This window comes from Oncorhynchus nerka, linkage group LG27 (genome assembly GCF_034236695.1).
Source record: "Oncorhynchus nerka isolate Pitt River linkage group LG27, Oner_Uvic_2.0, whole genome shotgun sequence".
NCBI lineage: Eukaryota > Metazoa > Chordata > Actinopteri > Salmoniformes > Salmonidae > Oncorhynchus > Oncorhynchus nerka.
In genome coordinates this window covers 56,742,552-56,760,948 of record NC_088422.1, presented here as the reverse complement: position 1 = coordinate 56,760,948, position 18,397 = coordinate 56,742,552, and the positions used below count along the sequence as shown (strand labels likewise).

Here is an 18,397-nt window from a genome sequence, read left to right as displayed (position 1 = left end):
GCTTCAAGAGGGCCAACATTGTTCCTGTTCCCAAGAAAGCTAAGGTAACTGAGCTAAACGACTACCGCCCCGTAGCACTCACTTCCGTCATCATGAAGTGCTTTGAGAGACTAGTCAAGGACCATATCACCTCCACCCTACCTGACACCCTAGACCCACTCCAATTTGCTTACCGCACAAATAGGTCCCCAGACGATGCAATCTCAACCGCACACTGCCCCAACCCATCTGGACAAGAGGAATACCTATGTGAGAATGCTGTCCATCGACTACAGCTCGGCATTTAACACCATAGTACCCTCCAAGCTCGTCATCAAGCTCGAGACCCTGGGTTTCTACCCCGCCCTGTGCAACTGGGTACTGGACTTCCTGACCGGCCGCCCCCAGGTGGTGAGGGTAGGCAACAACATCTCCACCCCGCTGATCCTCAACACTGGGGCCCCACAAGGGTGCGTTCTAAGCCCTCTCCTGTACTCCCTGTTCACCCACGACTGCGTGGCCACGCACGCCTCCAACTCAATCATCAAGTTTGCGGACGACACAACAGTGGTAGGCTTGATTACCAACAACGACGAGACGGCCTACAGGGAGGAGGTGAGGGCCATCGGAGTGTGGTGTCAGGAAAATAACCTCACACTCAACGTCAACAAAACTAAGGAGATGATTGTGGACTTCAGGAAACAGCAGAGGGAACACCCCCCTATACACATCGATGGAACAGTAGTGGAGAGGGTAGCAAGTTTTAAGTTCCTCGGCATACACATCACAGACAAACTGAATTGGTCCACCCACACAGACAGCATTGTGAAGAAGGCGCAGCAGCGCCTCTTCAACCTAAGGAGGCTGAAGAAATTCGGCTTGTCACCAGAAGCACTCACAAACTTCTACAGATGCACAATCGAGAGCATCCTGGCGGGCTGTATCACCGCCTGGTATGGCAACTGCTCCGCCCACAACCGTAAGGCTTTCCAGAGGGTAGTGAGGTCTGCACAACGCATCACCGGGGGCAAACTACCTGCCCTCCAGGACACCTACACCACCCGATGTTACAGGAAGGCCATAAAGATCATCAAGGACAACAACCACCCGAGCCACTGCCTGTTCACCCCGCTATCATCCAGAAGGCGAGGTCAGTACAGGTGCATCAAAGCTGGGACCGAGAGACTGAAAAACAGCTTCTATCTAAATGACTTAAATGTAAATGTAAATGTTAAACAGCCACCACTAACATTGAGTGGCTGCTGCCAACACACTGACTCAACTCCAGCCACTTTGATAATGGGAATTGATGGGAAATTATGTAAAATATATCACTAACCACTTTAAACAATGCTACCTAATATAATGTTTACATACCCTACATTATCCATCTCATATGTATACGTATATACTGTACTCTATATCATCTACTGCATCTTTATGTAATACATGTATCACTAGCCACTTTAACTATGCCACTTTGTTTACATACTCATCTCATATGTATATACTGTACTCGATACCATCTACTGCATCTTGCCTATGCCACTCTGTGCCATCACTCATTCATATATCTTTATGTACATATACTTTATCCCCTTACACTTGTGTGTATAAGACAGTCGTTTTGGAAATGTTAGTTAGATTACTTGTTGGTCATTACTGCATTGTCGGAACTAGAAGCACAAGCATTTCGCTACACTCGCATTAACATCTGCTAACCATGTGTATGTGACAAATACAATTAGATTTGATTTTGTGTTTACTTACCAGTTTCCACAGGCTTGGTCCTCTGGTAGGCAGGTCTTGGTTTCTCCACATCCTCAAAGTTACCTGCACTCTGCCATTCAAACGAGAGGGAGGAGAGTAACTACACACAATAGATGAGAAATCCCCAGTCTTCAGATATTAGGTATAGAGACAACGTACCTTATCCATTCGGTCCGTCTGGATGCCAAACTTTCCTCCAAACCCATGGGAGTAGTCTGTAAACAGCAGAGAATAAATAGTTAGTATGCCTTTTATTCACAGGTTCAAGTGATAGTTCACGTGTAAAGTGATTTTTTTTGGGGGTGGGGGGGGGGGGCATCACTTAAATTTAAGAAAGCGATAAAGTAAACCTGTGAAAAGGGGATCAAATAAAATGAAGGGAAAAAAACTTAGAATGGAGGAAGGGTAGGGCTGGGCAACACATTGTGTATTTGTTGGTATCGTGAAACAGTGCACGGATAGTATTTGCCAGTTGTCAAGTATTCCACAATATTCACACTACCTCTCTCTTCTGCCAAAATCTGTAGCCATTGTTGCCTACTTGGGTTTATGTTAACATAACCCCTATTCAGAAATGTTACCATACAATAGGAATGTCCAAAAGGAATGTATTTATATGCATTTATAATACTAATTATATCCTAGTATCCTACAAGTTTGTGTTCTATCTATAGACTTTTGTATGTATGTGGACACCCCTTCAAATTAGTTGATTCAGCTATTTCAGCCACACTCATTGCTGACAACTGTATAAAATCAAGCAAACAGTCATGCAATCTCCATAGACAAATATTGTCCACAGAATGGCCTTACTGAAGAGGTCAGTGACTTTCAACGTGACGCATTCATAGGATGACACCTTCCCAACAAGTCAGTTTGTCACATTTCTGCCCTGCTAGAGCTGGGTAGTAAGTTTTAAGTTCCTCGACGTACACAGACAAACTGAATTGGTCCACCCACACAGACAGCATCGTGAAGAAGGTGCAGCAATGCCTCTTCAACCTCAGGAGGCTGAAGAAATTCGGCTTGTCACCAAAAGCACTCACAAACTTCTGCAGATGCACAATCGAGAGCATCCTGTCGGGCTGTATCACCGCCTGGTACGGCAACTGCTCCGCCTACAACCGTAAAGCTCTCCAGAGGGTAGTGAGGTCTGCACAACGCATCACCGGGGGCAAACTACCTGCCCTCCAGGACACCTACACCACCTGATGTCACAGGAAGGCCATAAAGATCATCAAGGACAACAACCACCCGAGCCACTGCCTGTTCACCCCGCTATCATCCAGAAGGCGAGGTCAGTACAGGTGCATCAAAGCTGGGACCGAGAGACTGAAAAACAGCTTCTATCTCAAGGCCATCAGACTGTTAAACAGCCACCACTAACATGAGTGGCTGCTGCCAACACACTGACTCAACTCCAGCCACTTTAATAATGGGAATTGATTAAACGAGGGATGGTGTGTTCTGTGCCTTGCTGAGACTCGTGCTTGGCCAGCCTCTCCTTGTGCTCATAACCCAGGGCACATTGGTCTTGCTTCTCCACCTCTACCCCATACTGCCCTCCGAACCCACACTTATAGTCTGAAACAATACACAAACATATATACACACAGATACATATATACACATTATACACTGCTCAAAAAAATAAAGGGAACACTAAAATAACACATCCTAGATCTGAATGAATGAAATATTCTTATTAAATACTTTTTCTTTACATAGTTGAATGTGCTGACAACAAAATCACACAAAAATGTATCAACCCATGGATGTCTAGATTTGGAGTCACACTCAAAATTAAAGTGGAAAACCACAATACAGGCTGATCCAACTTTGATGTAATGTCCTTAAAACAAGTCAAAATGAGGCTCAGTAGTGTGTGCGGACTCCACGTGCCTGTATGACTTCCCTACAACACCTGGGCATGCTCCTGATGAGGTGGCGGATGGTCTCCTGAGGGATCTCCTCCCAGACCTGGACTAAAGCATCCGCCAACTCCTGGACAGTCTGTGGTGCAACGTGGCGTTGGAGGATGGAGCGAGACATGATGTCCCAGATGTGCTCAATTGGATTCAGGTCTGGGGAACGGGCGGTCCATAGCATCAATGCCTTCCTCTTGCAGGAACTCCTGACACACTCCAGCCACATGAGGTCTAGCATTGTCTTGCATTAGGAGGAACCCAGGGCCAACCGCACCAGCATATGGTCTCACAAGGGGTCTGAGGATCTCATCTCGGTACCTAATGGCAGTCAGGCTAACTCTGGCGAGCACATGGAGGGCTGTGCGGCCCCCCCAAAGAAATGCCACCCCACACCATGACTGACCCACCGCCAAACCGGTCATGCTGGAGGATGTTGCAGGCCGCAGAACGTTCTCCACGGCGTCTCCAGACTGTCACATGGGCTCAGTGTGAACCTGCTTTCATCTGTGAAGAGCACAGGGTGCCATCTTGGTGTTCTCTGGCAAATGCCAAAAGTCCTGCACGGTGTTGGGCTGTAAGCACAACCCCCACCTGTGGACGTCGGGCCCTCCCCTCATACCACCCTCATGGAGTCTGTTTCTGACCGTTTGAGCAGACACATGCACATTTGTGGCCTGCTGGAAGTCATTTTGCAGGGCTCTGGCAGTGCTCCTCCTTGCACAAAGGCGGAGATAGCGGTCCTGCTGCTGGGTTGTTGCCCTCCTACGGCCTCCTCCACGTCTCCTGATGTACTGGCCTGTCTCCTGGTAGCACCTCCATGCTCTGGACACTACGCTGACAGACACAGCAAACCTTCTTGCCACAGCTCGCATTGATGTTCCATCCTGGATGAGCTGCACTACCTGAGCCACTTGTGTGGGTTGTAGACTCTGTCTCATGCTACCACTAGAGTGAAAGCACCGCCAGCATTCAAAAGTGACCAAAACATCAGCCAGGAAGCATAGGAACTGAGAAGTGGTCTGTGGTCCCCACCTGCAGAACCACTTCTTTATTGGGGGTGTCTTGTTAAATGCCTATAATTTCCACCTGTTGTCTATTCCATTTGCACAACAGCATGTCAAATGTATTGTCAATCAGTGTTGCTTCCTAAGTGGACAGTTTGATTTCACAGAAGTGTGATTGACTTGGAGTTACATTGTGTTGTTTAAGTGTTCCCTTTATTTTTTTGAGCTGTGTGTGTGTGTGTGTGTGTGTGTGTATACACACACATCCAAGATGGCGTAGCAGTGCAGATGTTTGTTGTTCTCCCGTTTAAATTTTGTATTTTCCGTATATATATTTCAAACTCTTTCTATTTTTTTTTAATGAAAATATACCTTCCGGCAAACTGCCTCACCCAATGTGATACGGATCTGCTATTTTTTGACCTTATAGCCAGAACCTCCATCAGAAGCTAGCCATTAGGAGCTGACCAGCTAATTAGTAACTAGCTATTTAGTAATTGTTAGCCACTGCTAGCGGCCTTTACCTTAAGCAGACATCAGCCGCTTTTAGCCTGGATAACACTTGCCAGCCTGCTCAGCGCGTTATCAACTCTGAGCATATCAAACTGTTTTTCTCCACGACAACACAGGATTCCTGCCGTAAGCCCTGGACCATTACTCCAGATCATCGCAGCTAGCTAGCTGCCACCGAGTGGCCCAGCCCCGAAGCTAGCCTTGAGCCAGGCCCATCTCCAGGCCTGCTCAGTTGACCCTATGATCACTAGGCTACACAGCTGATGCCTCCCGGAGTCTTCACTAACATGACTTGAATCCACTACACCACCGGATTCTTGCCGTAAGCTCAGGACATTTGCATTGGATCATCGCTGCTAGCTAGCTGCTACAGAGTGGCTATAGTGGTTAACGCCCTTGTCCCATCTCCCGGCGAGCTAACGAAATTACTCCAGCGACATTACCTCTTTTGCCAACTGGCCTGGACCTTTTGTCAACACGGAGCCCCGCCGTTCCATCACGACTGGTCTGCCGACGTAATTCCATCCGCTGTGCCCTCAACCAGCCCTTGAAGGATGTCGGAGAAGACGCTTCTACTAGCCCCAGCCTGCTACATTTTTTTTTTTACGCAGTGTCTCCAGCTTGCTAGCGTAGTAATGACTACCTAGCGGCTTCCCTGTTTCATCTATTGCTGTTCACTGGACCCTATGATCACTTGGCTATATAGCTGATGCCTGCTGGACTGTTCATTAATCACGGTACTCCATTTTGTTTATCTGTCGGCCCCAGCCTCGAACTCAGACCCTATGTGTAGTTAACTGACCCTCTGCCCATTCATTGCCATTTTACCTGTTGTTGCGGTCTTAGCTGATTAGCTATTGTTGTCTTAGCTAGCTCTCCCAATCAACACCTGTGATTGCTTTATGCCTCGCTTTATGTCTCTCTCTAATGTCAATATGCGTTTTATGCTGTTGTCTAGGATAGTTATCGTTTTAGTTCACTGCGGAGCCCCTTGTCCCACTCAACATGCCACAGAGACCTCTTTCGTCCCACCTCTAACACATGCGATGACCTCACACAGCATAACTAGTGCATCCAGAGATGCAACCTCTCTTATCGTCACTCAATGCCAAGGTTTACCTCCACTGTACCCGCACCCAACCATACCAGTCTATACATTATGCCCTAAATATATCCTACCACGCCCAGAAATCTGCTCCACGCCATGCGTGTCCCTATGCGCTCTCATTTGTTGAATTCTGTAACCGTAAAAGCCTTGGTTTCATGCATGTTAACATCAGAAGCCTCCTCCCTAAGTTGGTTTTACTCACTGCTCTAGCACACTCTGTCAACCCTGATGTCCTTGCCGTGTCTGAATCCTGGCTTAGGAAGGCCACCAAAAATTCTGAGATTTCCATCCCCAAATACAACATTTTCCATCACGATAGAACTGCCAAAGTGGGAGGAGTTGCAATCTACCACAGAGAAAGACCAGAAAAATATGACAGAACTTTGCAGGCTATGCCCAAACAGTTCGAGCTTTCAATTTAAAAAATGCATCTCTCCAGAAATAAGCCTCTCACTGTTGCAGCCTGTTATAGACCTCCAATCTTCATTAAGCATGCCCCTTTCAAAAAATGTAGAACTAATAAACAGATATATCCCTTGCTTCACTCCAGACCTGACTGCCCTCGACCAGCACAAAAACATCCTGTGGCGGACTGCACTAGCATCAAATAGTCCCCGCGATATGCAACAAGTCAGGAACCAATACACGCAATCAGGTAGGAAAGCAAGGGCTAGCTTTTTCAAACAGAAATTTGCATCCTGTAGTTCTAACTCCAAAAAGTTTTGGGACACTGTAAAGTCCATGGAGAATAAGAGCACCTCCTCCCAGCTGCCCACTGCACTGAGGCTAGGAAACACTGTCACCACCGATAAATCCACTATAATCTAGAATTTCAATAAGCACTTCTCTACGGCTGGCCATGCTTTCCTCCTGGCTACCCAAACCCCAGCCAACAGCTCCACCCCCCCCCCCCCCCCGCAGATACTTTCCCATGCCTCCCCAGCTTCTCCTTCACCCAAATCCAGATAGCTGATGTTCTGAAAGAGCTGCAAAACCTGGACCTGTACAAATCAGCGGGGCTAGACAATCTGGACCCTGTCCTTCTAAAATTATCCACCGCTATTGTTACAACCCCAATTACCAGTCTATTCAACCTCTCTTTCATATCGTCCGAGATCCCTAAAGATTGGAAAGCTGCCTCGGTCATTCCCCTCTTCAAAGGGGATGACACTCCAGAACCAAACTGTTACAGACCTATATCCATCCTGCTCTGCCTTTCTAATGTCCTTGAAAGCCAAGTTAACAAACAGATCACTGACCATTTCGAATCCCACCGTACCTTCTCCGCCGTGCAATCCTGTTTCCGAGCTGGTCACAGGTGCACCTCAGCCACGCTCAAGGCACTAAACGATATCATAACTGCCATCGATAAAAGACAGTACTGTGCAGCCGTATTCATCTACCTGGCCAAGGCTTTCGACTCTGTCAATTACCGCATTATTATCGGCAAACTCAACAGCCAATCTTGGGATCCAATCTTGCAACCTTACAGTTAACTAGTCCAACGCTATAACAACCTGCCTCTCTTGTTGCACTCCACACAAGGAGACTGCCTGTTACGCGAATGCAGTAAGGCAAGCTAAGTTGCTAGCTAGCATTAAACTTATCTTATAAAAAACAATAAAAATCACTAGATAACTACACATGGTTGATGATATTACTAGATATTATCTAGAGTGTCCTGCGTTGCATATAATCTGACTGAGCATACAAGCATACAAGTATCTATCTGACTGAGCGGTGGTAGGCAGAAGCAGGCGCGTAAACATTCATTCAAACAGCACTTTCATGTGTTTTGCCAGCAGCTCTTCGTTGTGCGTCAAGCATTGCACTGTTTATGACTTCAAGCCTATCAACTCCCGAGATGAGGCTGGTGTAACCGAAGTGAAATGGCTAACTAGTTAGTGCGCACTAATAGCATTTCAAACGTCACTCGCTCTGAGCCTTCTAGTAGTTGTTCCCCTTGCTCTGCATGGGTAACGCTGCTTCGGTGGTGGCTGTTGTCGTTGTGTTGCTGGTTCGAGCTAGGAGAGGGACGGAAGCTATACTAACACACTGGCAATACTAAAGTGCCTATAAGAACATCCAATAGTCAAAGGTTAATGAAATACAAATGGTAGAGGGAAATAGTCCTAGAATTCCTATAATAACTACAACCTAAAACTTCTTACCTGGGAATATTGCTTTATATATATAGCTTTCATATGTTCTCAGGTTCTGAGTAAGGAACTGAAAGGTTAGCTTTCTTCCAATTTGTTTTTGCATTATTTAAACCAAATTGAACATGTTTCATTATTTACTTGAGGCTAAATTGATTTTATTCAGAATAAGATTTAATTCAGTATTGTTGTAATTGTCATTGTTACAAATAAATAAATACAGATTATTTTTAAAAATAATAATAATTTTCTTTTAAATCGGCCGATTAATCGATATCGGCTTTTTTGGTCCTCCAATAATCGGTCGACCTCTACTTAAAACGCAGGTAAAACTAAATGCATGTTATTCAACCGATCGCTGCCCGCACCCGCCCGCTCGACCAAGCATCACTACTCTGGACGGTTCTGACTTAGGTATTTGTATTTGTCCACATATTCTAGGTGTCTGGCTAAACTGTAAACTCTCCTTCCAGACTCATATTAAACATCTCCAATCCAAAATTAAATCTAGAGTCGGCTTCCTATTTTGCAACAAAGCCCCCTTCATCTCACACTGCCAAACATACCCTCATAAAACTGACTATCCTACCGATCCTCGACTTCACCAATGTCATTTACAAAATAGCCTCCAACACTCCACTCAGCAAACTGGATGCAGTCGATCATAGTGCCATCCGTTGTCACCAAAGCCCCATATACCACCCACCGCTGCGACCTACATGCTCTCGTTGGCTGGCCCTCGCAACATATTCGTCGCCAGACCCACTGGCTCCAGGTCATCTATAAGTATTTGCTAGGTAAAGCTCCACCTTATCTCAGCTCACTGGTCACCATAACAACACCCACCCATAGCACACACTCCAGCAGGTATATCTCACTGGTCATCCCCAAAGCCAACACCTCCTTTGGCCATAATTCCTTCCAGTTCTCTGCTGCCAATGACTGGAACGAATTGCAAAAATCACTGAAGCTGGAGACTCATATCCCCCTCACTAACTTTAAGCATCAGCTATCTGAGCTATCTGATCCTCTGGTCTAATGAAACAAAAATTTAACTATTTGGCCATAATGACCATTGTCATGTTGGTGCTTTACTGCAGGAGGGACTGGGGCACTTCACAAAATAGATGGCATCATGAGGAAAGGAAAATTATGTGGATATATTGAAACAACATCTCACGATATCAGACAGGAAGTTAAAGCTTGGTCGCAAATAGGTCTCAGACAGGAAGTTAAAGCTTGGTCGCAAATAGGTCTTCCAAATGGACAACATCCCCAAGCATAATTCTAAAGCTGTGGCTTAAAATGGCTTAAGGACAACAAAGTCAAGGTATTGGAGTGGCCATCACAAAGCCCTGACCTTAATCCTATAGAAAATTTACACGGGTCCTGCCACACTCAGGCCTAACACACAAAGACGTATGCGCACACACATAGCGATACTGCGTTACTACAAACATTATATAAAAGCACACACACATACAGAATTACAGTACATAACACACACAGCAAATGAAAAACTTTATCAACAACTTAAACCAAAAGAACCAAGGTGCTATGCACATCCAGTAAATCCAGCCTGAGCACTAGACTGATCAGTCCTCCTTACATCTAGCTCTATCTGTTCTCACTTCCTCTATTATAAGCCTGTGGCAGATGCCATGCCACCAAACAAAGTAAGTACTTTAACCTCATTGACTCAATAGTAAAACCACAAAATGACCACAATTGTAAAAAGTGAGTGTTGGGTGGGTTAGGATGTGTACACAATTCCTGCGTGCGTTTTCCTGCTAAGGCTAGGTGGAATAAAATGCATGTCAAACATAGGTACCTTTCTGCGACTCATGGAGCTGCAGTTTCTCCTGGTGGTCCCATCCCACGGCTGACTTGTCCTGTCTGTCCGTCTGCACACCAAACTTGCCACCAAAGCCCTTCACGTAATCTTTCAGGGGTACAGAGAATATTAGCATTTATCCTAAAGTGCAAAGTAGGTAGGCCCAAATTGGACAATTCCAATGGCTGATTGGCATGCAGTACAATACCGGATAACATACTTGATACAAATCTACACTACAAAATGGCTACGGTGTAGGCCCTCTGACATGTGTCCCAGAGCCACCATCTCAACCATTGTGTGATCAACACCTGGGCTGTAAACACTGCCTTGGTGCAGTATAGGTAACAATGGAAGGTCACCTTTCCCTCCCTCTGATACCAGCTGATACCCTCAGCCTGGGATTGTGTAACCAGGGAGGAAAAGCTAATGATAAGGCAACATGTTTCCAGGCCTTTGGGAGAGCTTGAAAACAAGATCCTACAAGCAGAACTATTTAGCTACTAGGATATTTGGGGCACTGTAGGAGAGAGAGAAACAAGTCTGATCAGAGCTGAAGGGGGTGTAGTACATACTTGTCAGATATCTACGACCCCACACTGTCTTGCCTCAACCCACTTGTTACACAGGCACAATAGGGGGGGGAAAGTGTCTATGTGTGTGTGCTTAAGGCTTCGGGAGGTACACCATGCATACCGTGTACTGGGGTATTTGGAAAAAGCCACAGGATGGTTTTTCAATGTCATTGAATCTATATGTTTTAATAAATATGAACATTTGTAGCTACTTTAATACCTGTGGTCAACTTGTGCAATAAGCAAGGAGATAAAGATACATTTCTTTCTTCATTTTCACATCATTATATAGCTTACCAGTAGTCCTGAAGTCACGTGGTGTTTGTTTACAAGCACAGAACAAGATCAGAGCCTTGTTGAGGCACTCACTGTTGTGCAGCATGCTCCAGGTGATTTAATTACAGTGAGGAATTCCTAACTAAATGTTTGCCAGCTAGAAATGTTATAACTATTAAGTTAACTGTATAAATGTGCTAAATGCTCTGCAGTTGTGCATTGAATGTGATAATTTAGCTATTTGGCTAACTTCCTCCAAAATCAAGCAGTCACTTGGTAACAGCAGAGAATCACCTCCTGGATCAAGAGCCTTGCTGTCCAATATTTGGTTTGTGGGTGCAGCAAACTGCGAGTAGCATTTTTTTGTTACTTGTATAGTTTAGGTCAAAGTTCACAATGTGCTTGTTAGCATTTAGTTAGCCTTCTCTGTGTGATTTTACATGTACTTGTTAGCATTTCTAACCTTTCAGAATACAGAGTAGCAGTGGGGTTTGAAAACAGTGCTCCTTGTGTTCAGTGCTGGTATTACTGAATATCCTGATATGGCAAAAGGTATGACAATTTGGATACTGCCCAAGCCTAGTATATGCTAGACAAAGGGGGACACACCTTTCTGAGACTCGTGCTTCTCTGTTTTGCCCTGGTACTCAAAGCCCAAGGCGCTCTTGTCCACCTTGTCAGTCTCCACTCCGAACTTCCCGCCAAAACCTTTGGTGTAATCTGGTGATACCCAGGAAAATGTTTGGAAAAATAGCAGATATAGTTAATCATTTGGGGGGGAAAAAAATAAGTTGGGCTTGCCCCAAAGGCAGACAATCCAGAGTTCAGTCAAGGTATCATCTGGATACCCATTCTATATCCTATATACATAGGCAAGTGTTAAGTCACTGACATACAGTCCAAAAACCATGTTTAGCTGGAACTGCACAGCAGCTGATCAAGCTAAAGCACAACAATGCCATGAATTTGGCAGCCTAATATTTAGCAAGAACACTGCAACACTGTAAACCAGTGGGCTTCAACCCTGGTTGTGGAGAACTACAGGATGTGCAGGTATTTGTTCCAGCCCAGTACCAAACAACATATCATCAAAACCTTAAGCCAAATTAGTTGTGTCAGAAGTGGGCCGGAAACTAAAGCCTGCACATCCTGTCAGGTTTTTCCACAAAATAAGTGCCTTTTAAGTAGAAATTGTGCACAAATATTGAATTTTAAAAGCATGTTATATTAAACGAAGTGCCCTTTTTAAAATAATATTTTATATTAATAAAGGCTTCAATTAATACATTTTTATATATGAATAAAGGCTTGCTAAAGCGCCAAATTCAGCCTTTTGATATGTCCCACCGTCAACCCTGTCACTTCTAGGAAGATTTAAACCCACTTCAAATAAAATTAAAATGTACCAAAGTTTCACCATCACTGTAAAGTCCTCGTCATTTTGTTGCTTTGACAAAGTAATTTCTGAAGAAAATTTATTTCATGTGATTAGTCATTAATGTACAGTACCAGTCAAAAGTTTGGATACACCTAATCATTCCAGGGCTTTTCCTTATTTTCTACATTGTAGAATAATAGTGAAGACATCAAATCTATGAAATAACACATATGGAATCATGTACTAACCAAAATAGTGTTAAACAAATCAAAAAAACATTTCAAATGAGATTCTTCAAAGAACTTGGAAGGTTTCCTCAAGCGCAGTCGCAAAAACCATCAAGCGCTATGATGAAACTGGCTCTCATGAGGACCACCACAGGAAAGGAAGACCCAGAGTTAGCTCTGTTGCAGAGGATAAGTTCATTAGAGTTACCAGCCTCAGAAATTGCAGCCCAAATAAATGCTTCAGAGTTCAAGTAACAGACACATCAACTGTTCAGGGGAGACTGCCTGAACCAGGCCTTCATGGTCGAATTGCTGCAAAGAAACCACTACTAAAGAACACCAAAAAGAAGAGACTTGATTGGGCCAAGAAACACGAGTAATGGACATTAGACTGGTGGAAATTGGTCCTTTGGTCTGAGGAGTCCAAATTTGAGATTTGTGGTTCCAACCGCCGTGTCTTTGTAAGACTCAGAGTAGGTGAACGGATGACCTCCACATGTGTGATTCCCACTGTGAAGCATGGAGGTGGTGTGATGGTGCTTTGCTGGTGACACTGTCTGATTTATTTAGAATTCAAAGGCACACATAACCAGCATTGCTACCAAAGCATTCTGCAGTGATACACCATCCCATCTGGTTTGCGCTTAGTGGGACTATCATTTGTTTTTCAACAGGACAATGACCCAAAACACACATCCAGGCTGTGTACGGGCTATTTAACCAAGAAGGAGAGTGATGGAGTGCTGCATCAGATGACCTGGCCTCCACAATCACCCGACCTCAACCCAATTGAGATGGTTTAGGATGAGTTGGACCGCAGAGTGAAGGAAAAGCAGCCATCAAGTGCTCAGCATGTGAGAACTCCTTCAAGAATGTTGGAAAAGCATTCCTCATGAAGCTGGTTGAAAGAACGCCAAGAGTGTGCAAAGCTGTCAAGGAAAACGGTAGCTACTTTTAATCATCTCAAATTTGAAATTATATTTGGATTTGATTACTACATGATTCCATGTGTGTTATTTAATAGTTTTGATGCATTATTCCACAATGTAGAAAATAGTAAAAAATAAGAAAAACCCTGGAATGAGTAGGTGTGTCCAAACTTTTGACTGGTACTGTACACCTGTCCCTCATTTTAAGATTTTAACACCATTACTTGAACAGAACTCTCGTTTTAATATGGTGAAACTATTCATTTTTTTTAACGAAACACTAAACATCCAATAGTCACGTCAACCCTGTTGCACATAACAAGCTTCAACCCTGTTCCCGGTCAACCCTGTTCCTTTATTTGACACTTAATATAGTAATTTCTGCTGACCACTGCTGTTGCTGACCACTGCTGTAAAATAATGTAACCAAGGAGTAAAATAAAATAAAAAAGAAGCTCAGTCATCAACATGCCTGGCCTTGACCTGCACAAACACACAGAGCGTGGGCGGGTGTTTGCGTGGGTAGGGGGGTACAGCAAGGCAATGATACATCCTGTGTGGCAGGTTTTGCCTTTATAAACAGTGTGTGTGTGGATATGTGTGCAAGACACCAGGACAGCTTGTATTTCCCTGCTTTGCCCTCAGTGTGTGTGTGCACTCATTTTATGCTTCACAAACCTTTCTGGAACTTACATTCGAGCACAAAACGGCAAAAGTTATGTGTGGGTGTGTCCATGCACAAATGGTGTGTGTATTACTCGCTACACAAACCTTTCTGAGAGTCGTGTTTCTCCGTTTTGCCCTGGTATTCAAAGCCCATTGCAGTCTTGTCCACACGGTCTGCCTGCACCCCATATTTCCCCCCAAACCCTGTGGAGTAGTCTGCACATCAAAGCAGGGGGAGGGGTCAAAGGTCAAGAAAGAAGCAGGGAGTGGTGGCTGCAGTGATGAATGCTCAATCCAAAATCAACCCCTAGCCCATACCATCTAGGCACTACAGTAGGTCTGGTGTAAAATTCAGAATCAGAGTGTTTAATAGAATAGGTGTGAGCCATATGGGTAAAGCCTATCAGAGGGCAAGGTGGAGCTGTTGTCATCTTGCTTACACTTATGTAGTCATTTTAGATCAAGTACCTTAGGCAGTAGGAGCTAGGGGTTCATTTGGAATTGAGCACATAGCGCTATCAACTAAAGTGGGGTGAGGAACAATAGTGGTCACAGAATGGAATCACATGAGTGCAGCTGGAGTGGGGAGCACTGAGAGCCAAGAGCATACTCACTCACACGGATGCCACTCACACCCATCCTTATACCATAAAGGTCTGGCTGGGCCAGATACTATTACATCCAGATGGCTTACAGAGCACACAGTTCTGAACTATGTGAAGTGTAAACAACTAGGTTGTATTCAGAATGCTCAGGTCAGTTTGGCCTTTTACCCCCTGATGGATACAGTTAGGACTTGTGGGGACTAAGGATCGTGAGCTGATCTTAGAAAACATTGAACTGTTCAACCTGTGTTGTTTGTCCGTTTTAACAGACCGTGTAAAATCACCTTTCTGCGACGCGTGTTTCTCAGTCTTCCCAGCATAGTCAAACCCAACGGCGGACTGAAAAGGGAGAGGAGATCTCCATGTTGAAGTTAACAAAGTAACCAGTCAAAGGAGAATGCAGCATTTCTCAGCACCATCATCCAGTATATTTTCATGCTATTCAAGAATTCTCATCTAAATGACATAACTTGAGAGATGGGCACTAACACAAATTCTATTATTGTTAAGTTAGCATTCGGACCTAAAATCGCTGTGTGGTCATGAGTAGGGTAAGGAGTTTTTCCTGACCATGTGACCTGACCATGAGAGCCCAATGTGACCTGTGATGAGCGTACCTTGTCGACGCGGTCGTCCTGCACTCCAAACTTCCCCCCGAAGCCTTTGGATGTATCTGTCTGAGAGCAGTGCTTGGACAGCTTACTCTGGTACTCATGGCCCACAGCAGACTTGAGAGAGAGACAGAGAAATGGACAGGGAGAGAGGGGTGAATGAATGCAAACAGTGGGAGGCTGACTGCTGGGTATGCAGTGGTTTGATCAGGTGTTGACAGCTGAGTCACACACAGACACAGAGTGGGGTAAACAGTGATGGGTCATAACATTCACAACACACTGACCAGTGTGCAGGCAGAGTGAGAGAGAGAGGGGGGGGGGGGGTCAAATGGCCCCGTGCCTGCTCACAGTCACACCCTGTTCACACACACATATATATACACGCACACACAAACAGTAAAGCAGTGCACATAAACAGAGAGAGAGAGCGATAGTTAGAGGGCTAAAGCATTGTGGACAACAACAAGACTCAAACAGCAATGATTAGCTCAACTGTTTTTGCCACAAATCACAGTCAATGCACGGCAACATTTCTGTGTGTGTGTTTGTGTGTAAAAGTTAACATATCAGTAGAAGACAAATGCAATTGCCAATATTATGCCAATCAGGTTAAATTAATTATATTCCAAAATAAAAATAGAATCAAATTGCTGTGGTCTGAGGGGCATTTTCCGTTCTAGTAATTCTATTACTATGGTCACCATTCACCTTGTCCATGCGGTCCTGCTGCACCCCAAACTTGCCCCCATAGCCGTCCGAGGCTTTGGGCATGGCGGCCTGCTCCTTCTGCCTAAGGTCACTGTGCTCGGACGACACGTTCTCACGCAGCTTGTGGATACTGGAGAGGGGATAGGAGGGAAAAGATGGGGAGGAAGGAGACAAATAATGGGTTAAGAATGATTGTGGGCTCCACTGTGGTTCACTGACCATCCTAAAAATAAAAAAATATTTTTTTTAAAAGTTAACTGAATAATGAAATGACCAAAGACGTATAATCATAGACAGGTAGACAATGTGAAGATCATGATTACAATGCAGTTGAAATGATCATGTTTGAAATGGTACTGACGCTGATCATGAAAACTGTTGTTGATGATAAGGATGATGAAGGCAGCAGTAGTACTCACTTAATGTGTTCCTGGTGACCGGAGCCTTCCACAGTCTTGGCCCCCCAACGCTGCTCCTTCTCTGAAACGTCATTCTGTTGGCACGGAAACAAGAAGCAAGGGGTCAGCGGGGAGGAAAGAGGGAGGGAAAGAGTAAGGTATAATGGGGAAAGAGGGGAGGCAGAGGAATATGGAGAGGAAGAGTCAAAGAAAGAGATTTAGTGGGCACGGGTTAAGGAGAGGAGATGGTGAGACGTTAATAAAATGAAATAGCAGAAACAGGTGAAAAACATCCGCTGCTCTGGACTGAAATCGGACTTCATTACCATGCTTGATTTACCTCAAAGTCTGGGTCTGTCTCCCAGTCGTCACCTCCGTCATCCACTGCCACGGTGACGGACTGACCTGCTGCTGCCTTCCACATCTGGGGAGAATACACTGGTTATACTGGCTCGCACGCTCAAACAACACACTTAGCTACTTATGTCCGACAGCAGGAAATGATCGCCCCAACTTTCCTGTGAGCTGTTAGTTTCCAACATTGTGTTGGTAGATCAATATTCTAATCTTCCTATGAATTTGATATGACATTCAGATGGGTTTCAGGTCCTAAAACATCAGCAGACAATTGAAAACCCTAATAATAATCATCAACCAGTAAGAAGTTTTTCAAATGCTGGGATGGGGCTTTTTTGAAGTTGCCTTTGGCCAATATCCAGCACCCAAGTCTCAGCGAGAAGGGCCATTTTTAAGACCTAACTCAGCACAAGACTGGCATCTGTGATCATCAAGAACTTCAAGGAGAGCGGTTCAACTTGTTGTGAAGAAGGCTTCAGGGCGCCCAAGAAAGTCCAACAAGCGCCAGGACCGTCTCCTAAAGTTGATTCAGCGGCGGGATCGGGGCACCACCAGTACAGAGCTCGCTCAGGAATGGCAGCAGGCAGGTGTGAGTGCATCTGCATGCACAGTGAGGCGAAGACTTTTGGAGGATGGCTTGGTGTCAAGAAGGGCAGCAAAGAAGCCACTTCTCTCCAGGAAAAACATCAGGGACAGACTGATATTCTGCAAAAGGTACAGGGATTGGACTACTGAGGACTGGGGTAAAGTCATTTTCTCTGATGAACCCCCCTTTCCGATTGTTTGGGGCATCCGGAAAAAAGCTTGTCCGGAGAAGACAAGGTGAGCGCTACCATCAGTCTGGAAACTCCCCAGACCTTAATCTCATTGAAAACTTGTGGTCAATCCTCAAGGAGGCAGGTGGACAAACAAAAACCCACAAATTCTGACAAACTCCAAGCATTGATTATGCAAGAATGGACTGCCATCAGTCAAGATGTGGCCCAGAAGTTAATTGACAGCATACCAGGGCGGATTGCAGAGGTCTTGAAAATGAAGGGTCAACACTGCAAATATTGACTTTCTGCATCAACTTCATGTAATTGTCAATAAAAGCCTCTGACACTTATGAAATGCTTGTAATTATACTTCAGTATTCCATAGTAACATCTAACAAAAATATCCAGACACTGAAGCAGCAAACTGAGTGGAAATTAATATTTGTGTTATTCTAAAAACTTTTGGCCATGACTGTAGATTGGGTGTTTAGTTCGAAAATCTACGTCTATGATACAAATGCAAGACAATTGGTTAGCTAGAAGAAAGAGAAGGGAAGAAATAAAATCAGGCAGCTGTGTATTCACAATGTAGTTAACTAGTATTTCCGCGT

The 18,397-nt window shown here is 44.7% G+C and overlaps 1 protein-coding gene across 6 annotated transcripts in view; it reads right to left on the bottom strand.

Moving 5' to 3' along the window:
• LOC115112032 (src substrate cortactin-like) overlaps positions 1 to 18,397 on the bottom strand; it is a 38,928-nt gene that overhangs the window by 19,923 nt on the left and 608 nt on the right. For 4 of the 6 annotated variants that reach the window (XR_010461548.1, XR_010461546.1, XR_010461547.1 and 1 more), the window contains exons 2-11: positions 17,012 to 17,095; positions 16,693 to 16,766; positions 16,274 to 16,403; positions 15,569 to 15,679; positions 15,236 to 15,290; positions 14,452 to 14,562; positions 11,756 to 11,866; positions 10,293 to 10,403; positions 1,909 to 1,964; positions 1,750 to 1,819 (exon numbers count right to left, since the gene is read on the bottom strand). Coding sequence is in view for 1 of the 6 variants with exons in the window: in XM_029638681.2 (XP_029494541.1) it covers positions 1,750 to 1,819; positions 1,909 to 1,964; positions 10,293 to 10,403; positions 11,756 to 11,866; positions 14,452 to 14,562; positions 15,236 to 15,290; positions 15,569 to 15,679; positions 16,274 to 16,403; positions 16,693 to 16,766; positions 17,012 to 17,095 (913 nt within the window). In the remaining 5 variants the exon portion in view is untranslated. The remainder of the gene's footprint in view (positions 1 to 1,749; positions 1,820 to 1,908; positions 1,965 to 10,292; positions 10,404 to 11,755; positions 11,867 to 14,451; positions 14,563 to 15,235; positions 15,291 to 15,568; positions 15,680 to 16,273; positions 16,404 to 16,692; positions 16,767 to 17,011; positions 17,096 to 18,397) is intronic. The other 2 variants (XR_010461550.1, XR_010461549.1) reach the window with 2 other exon arrangements.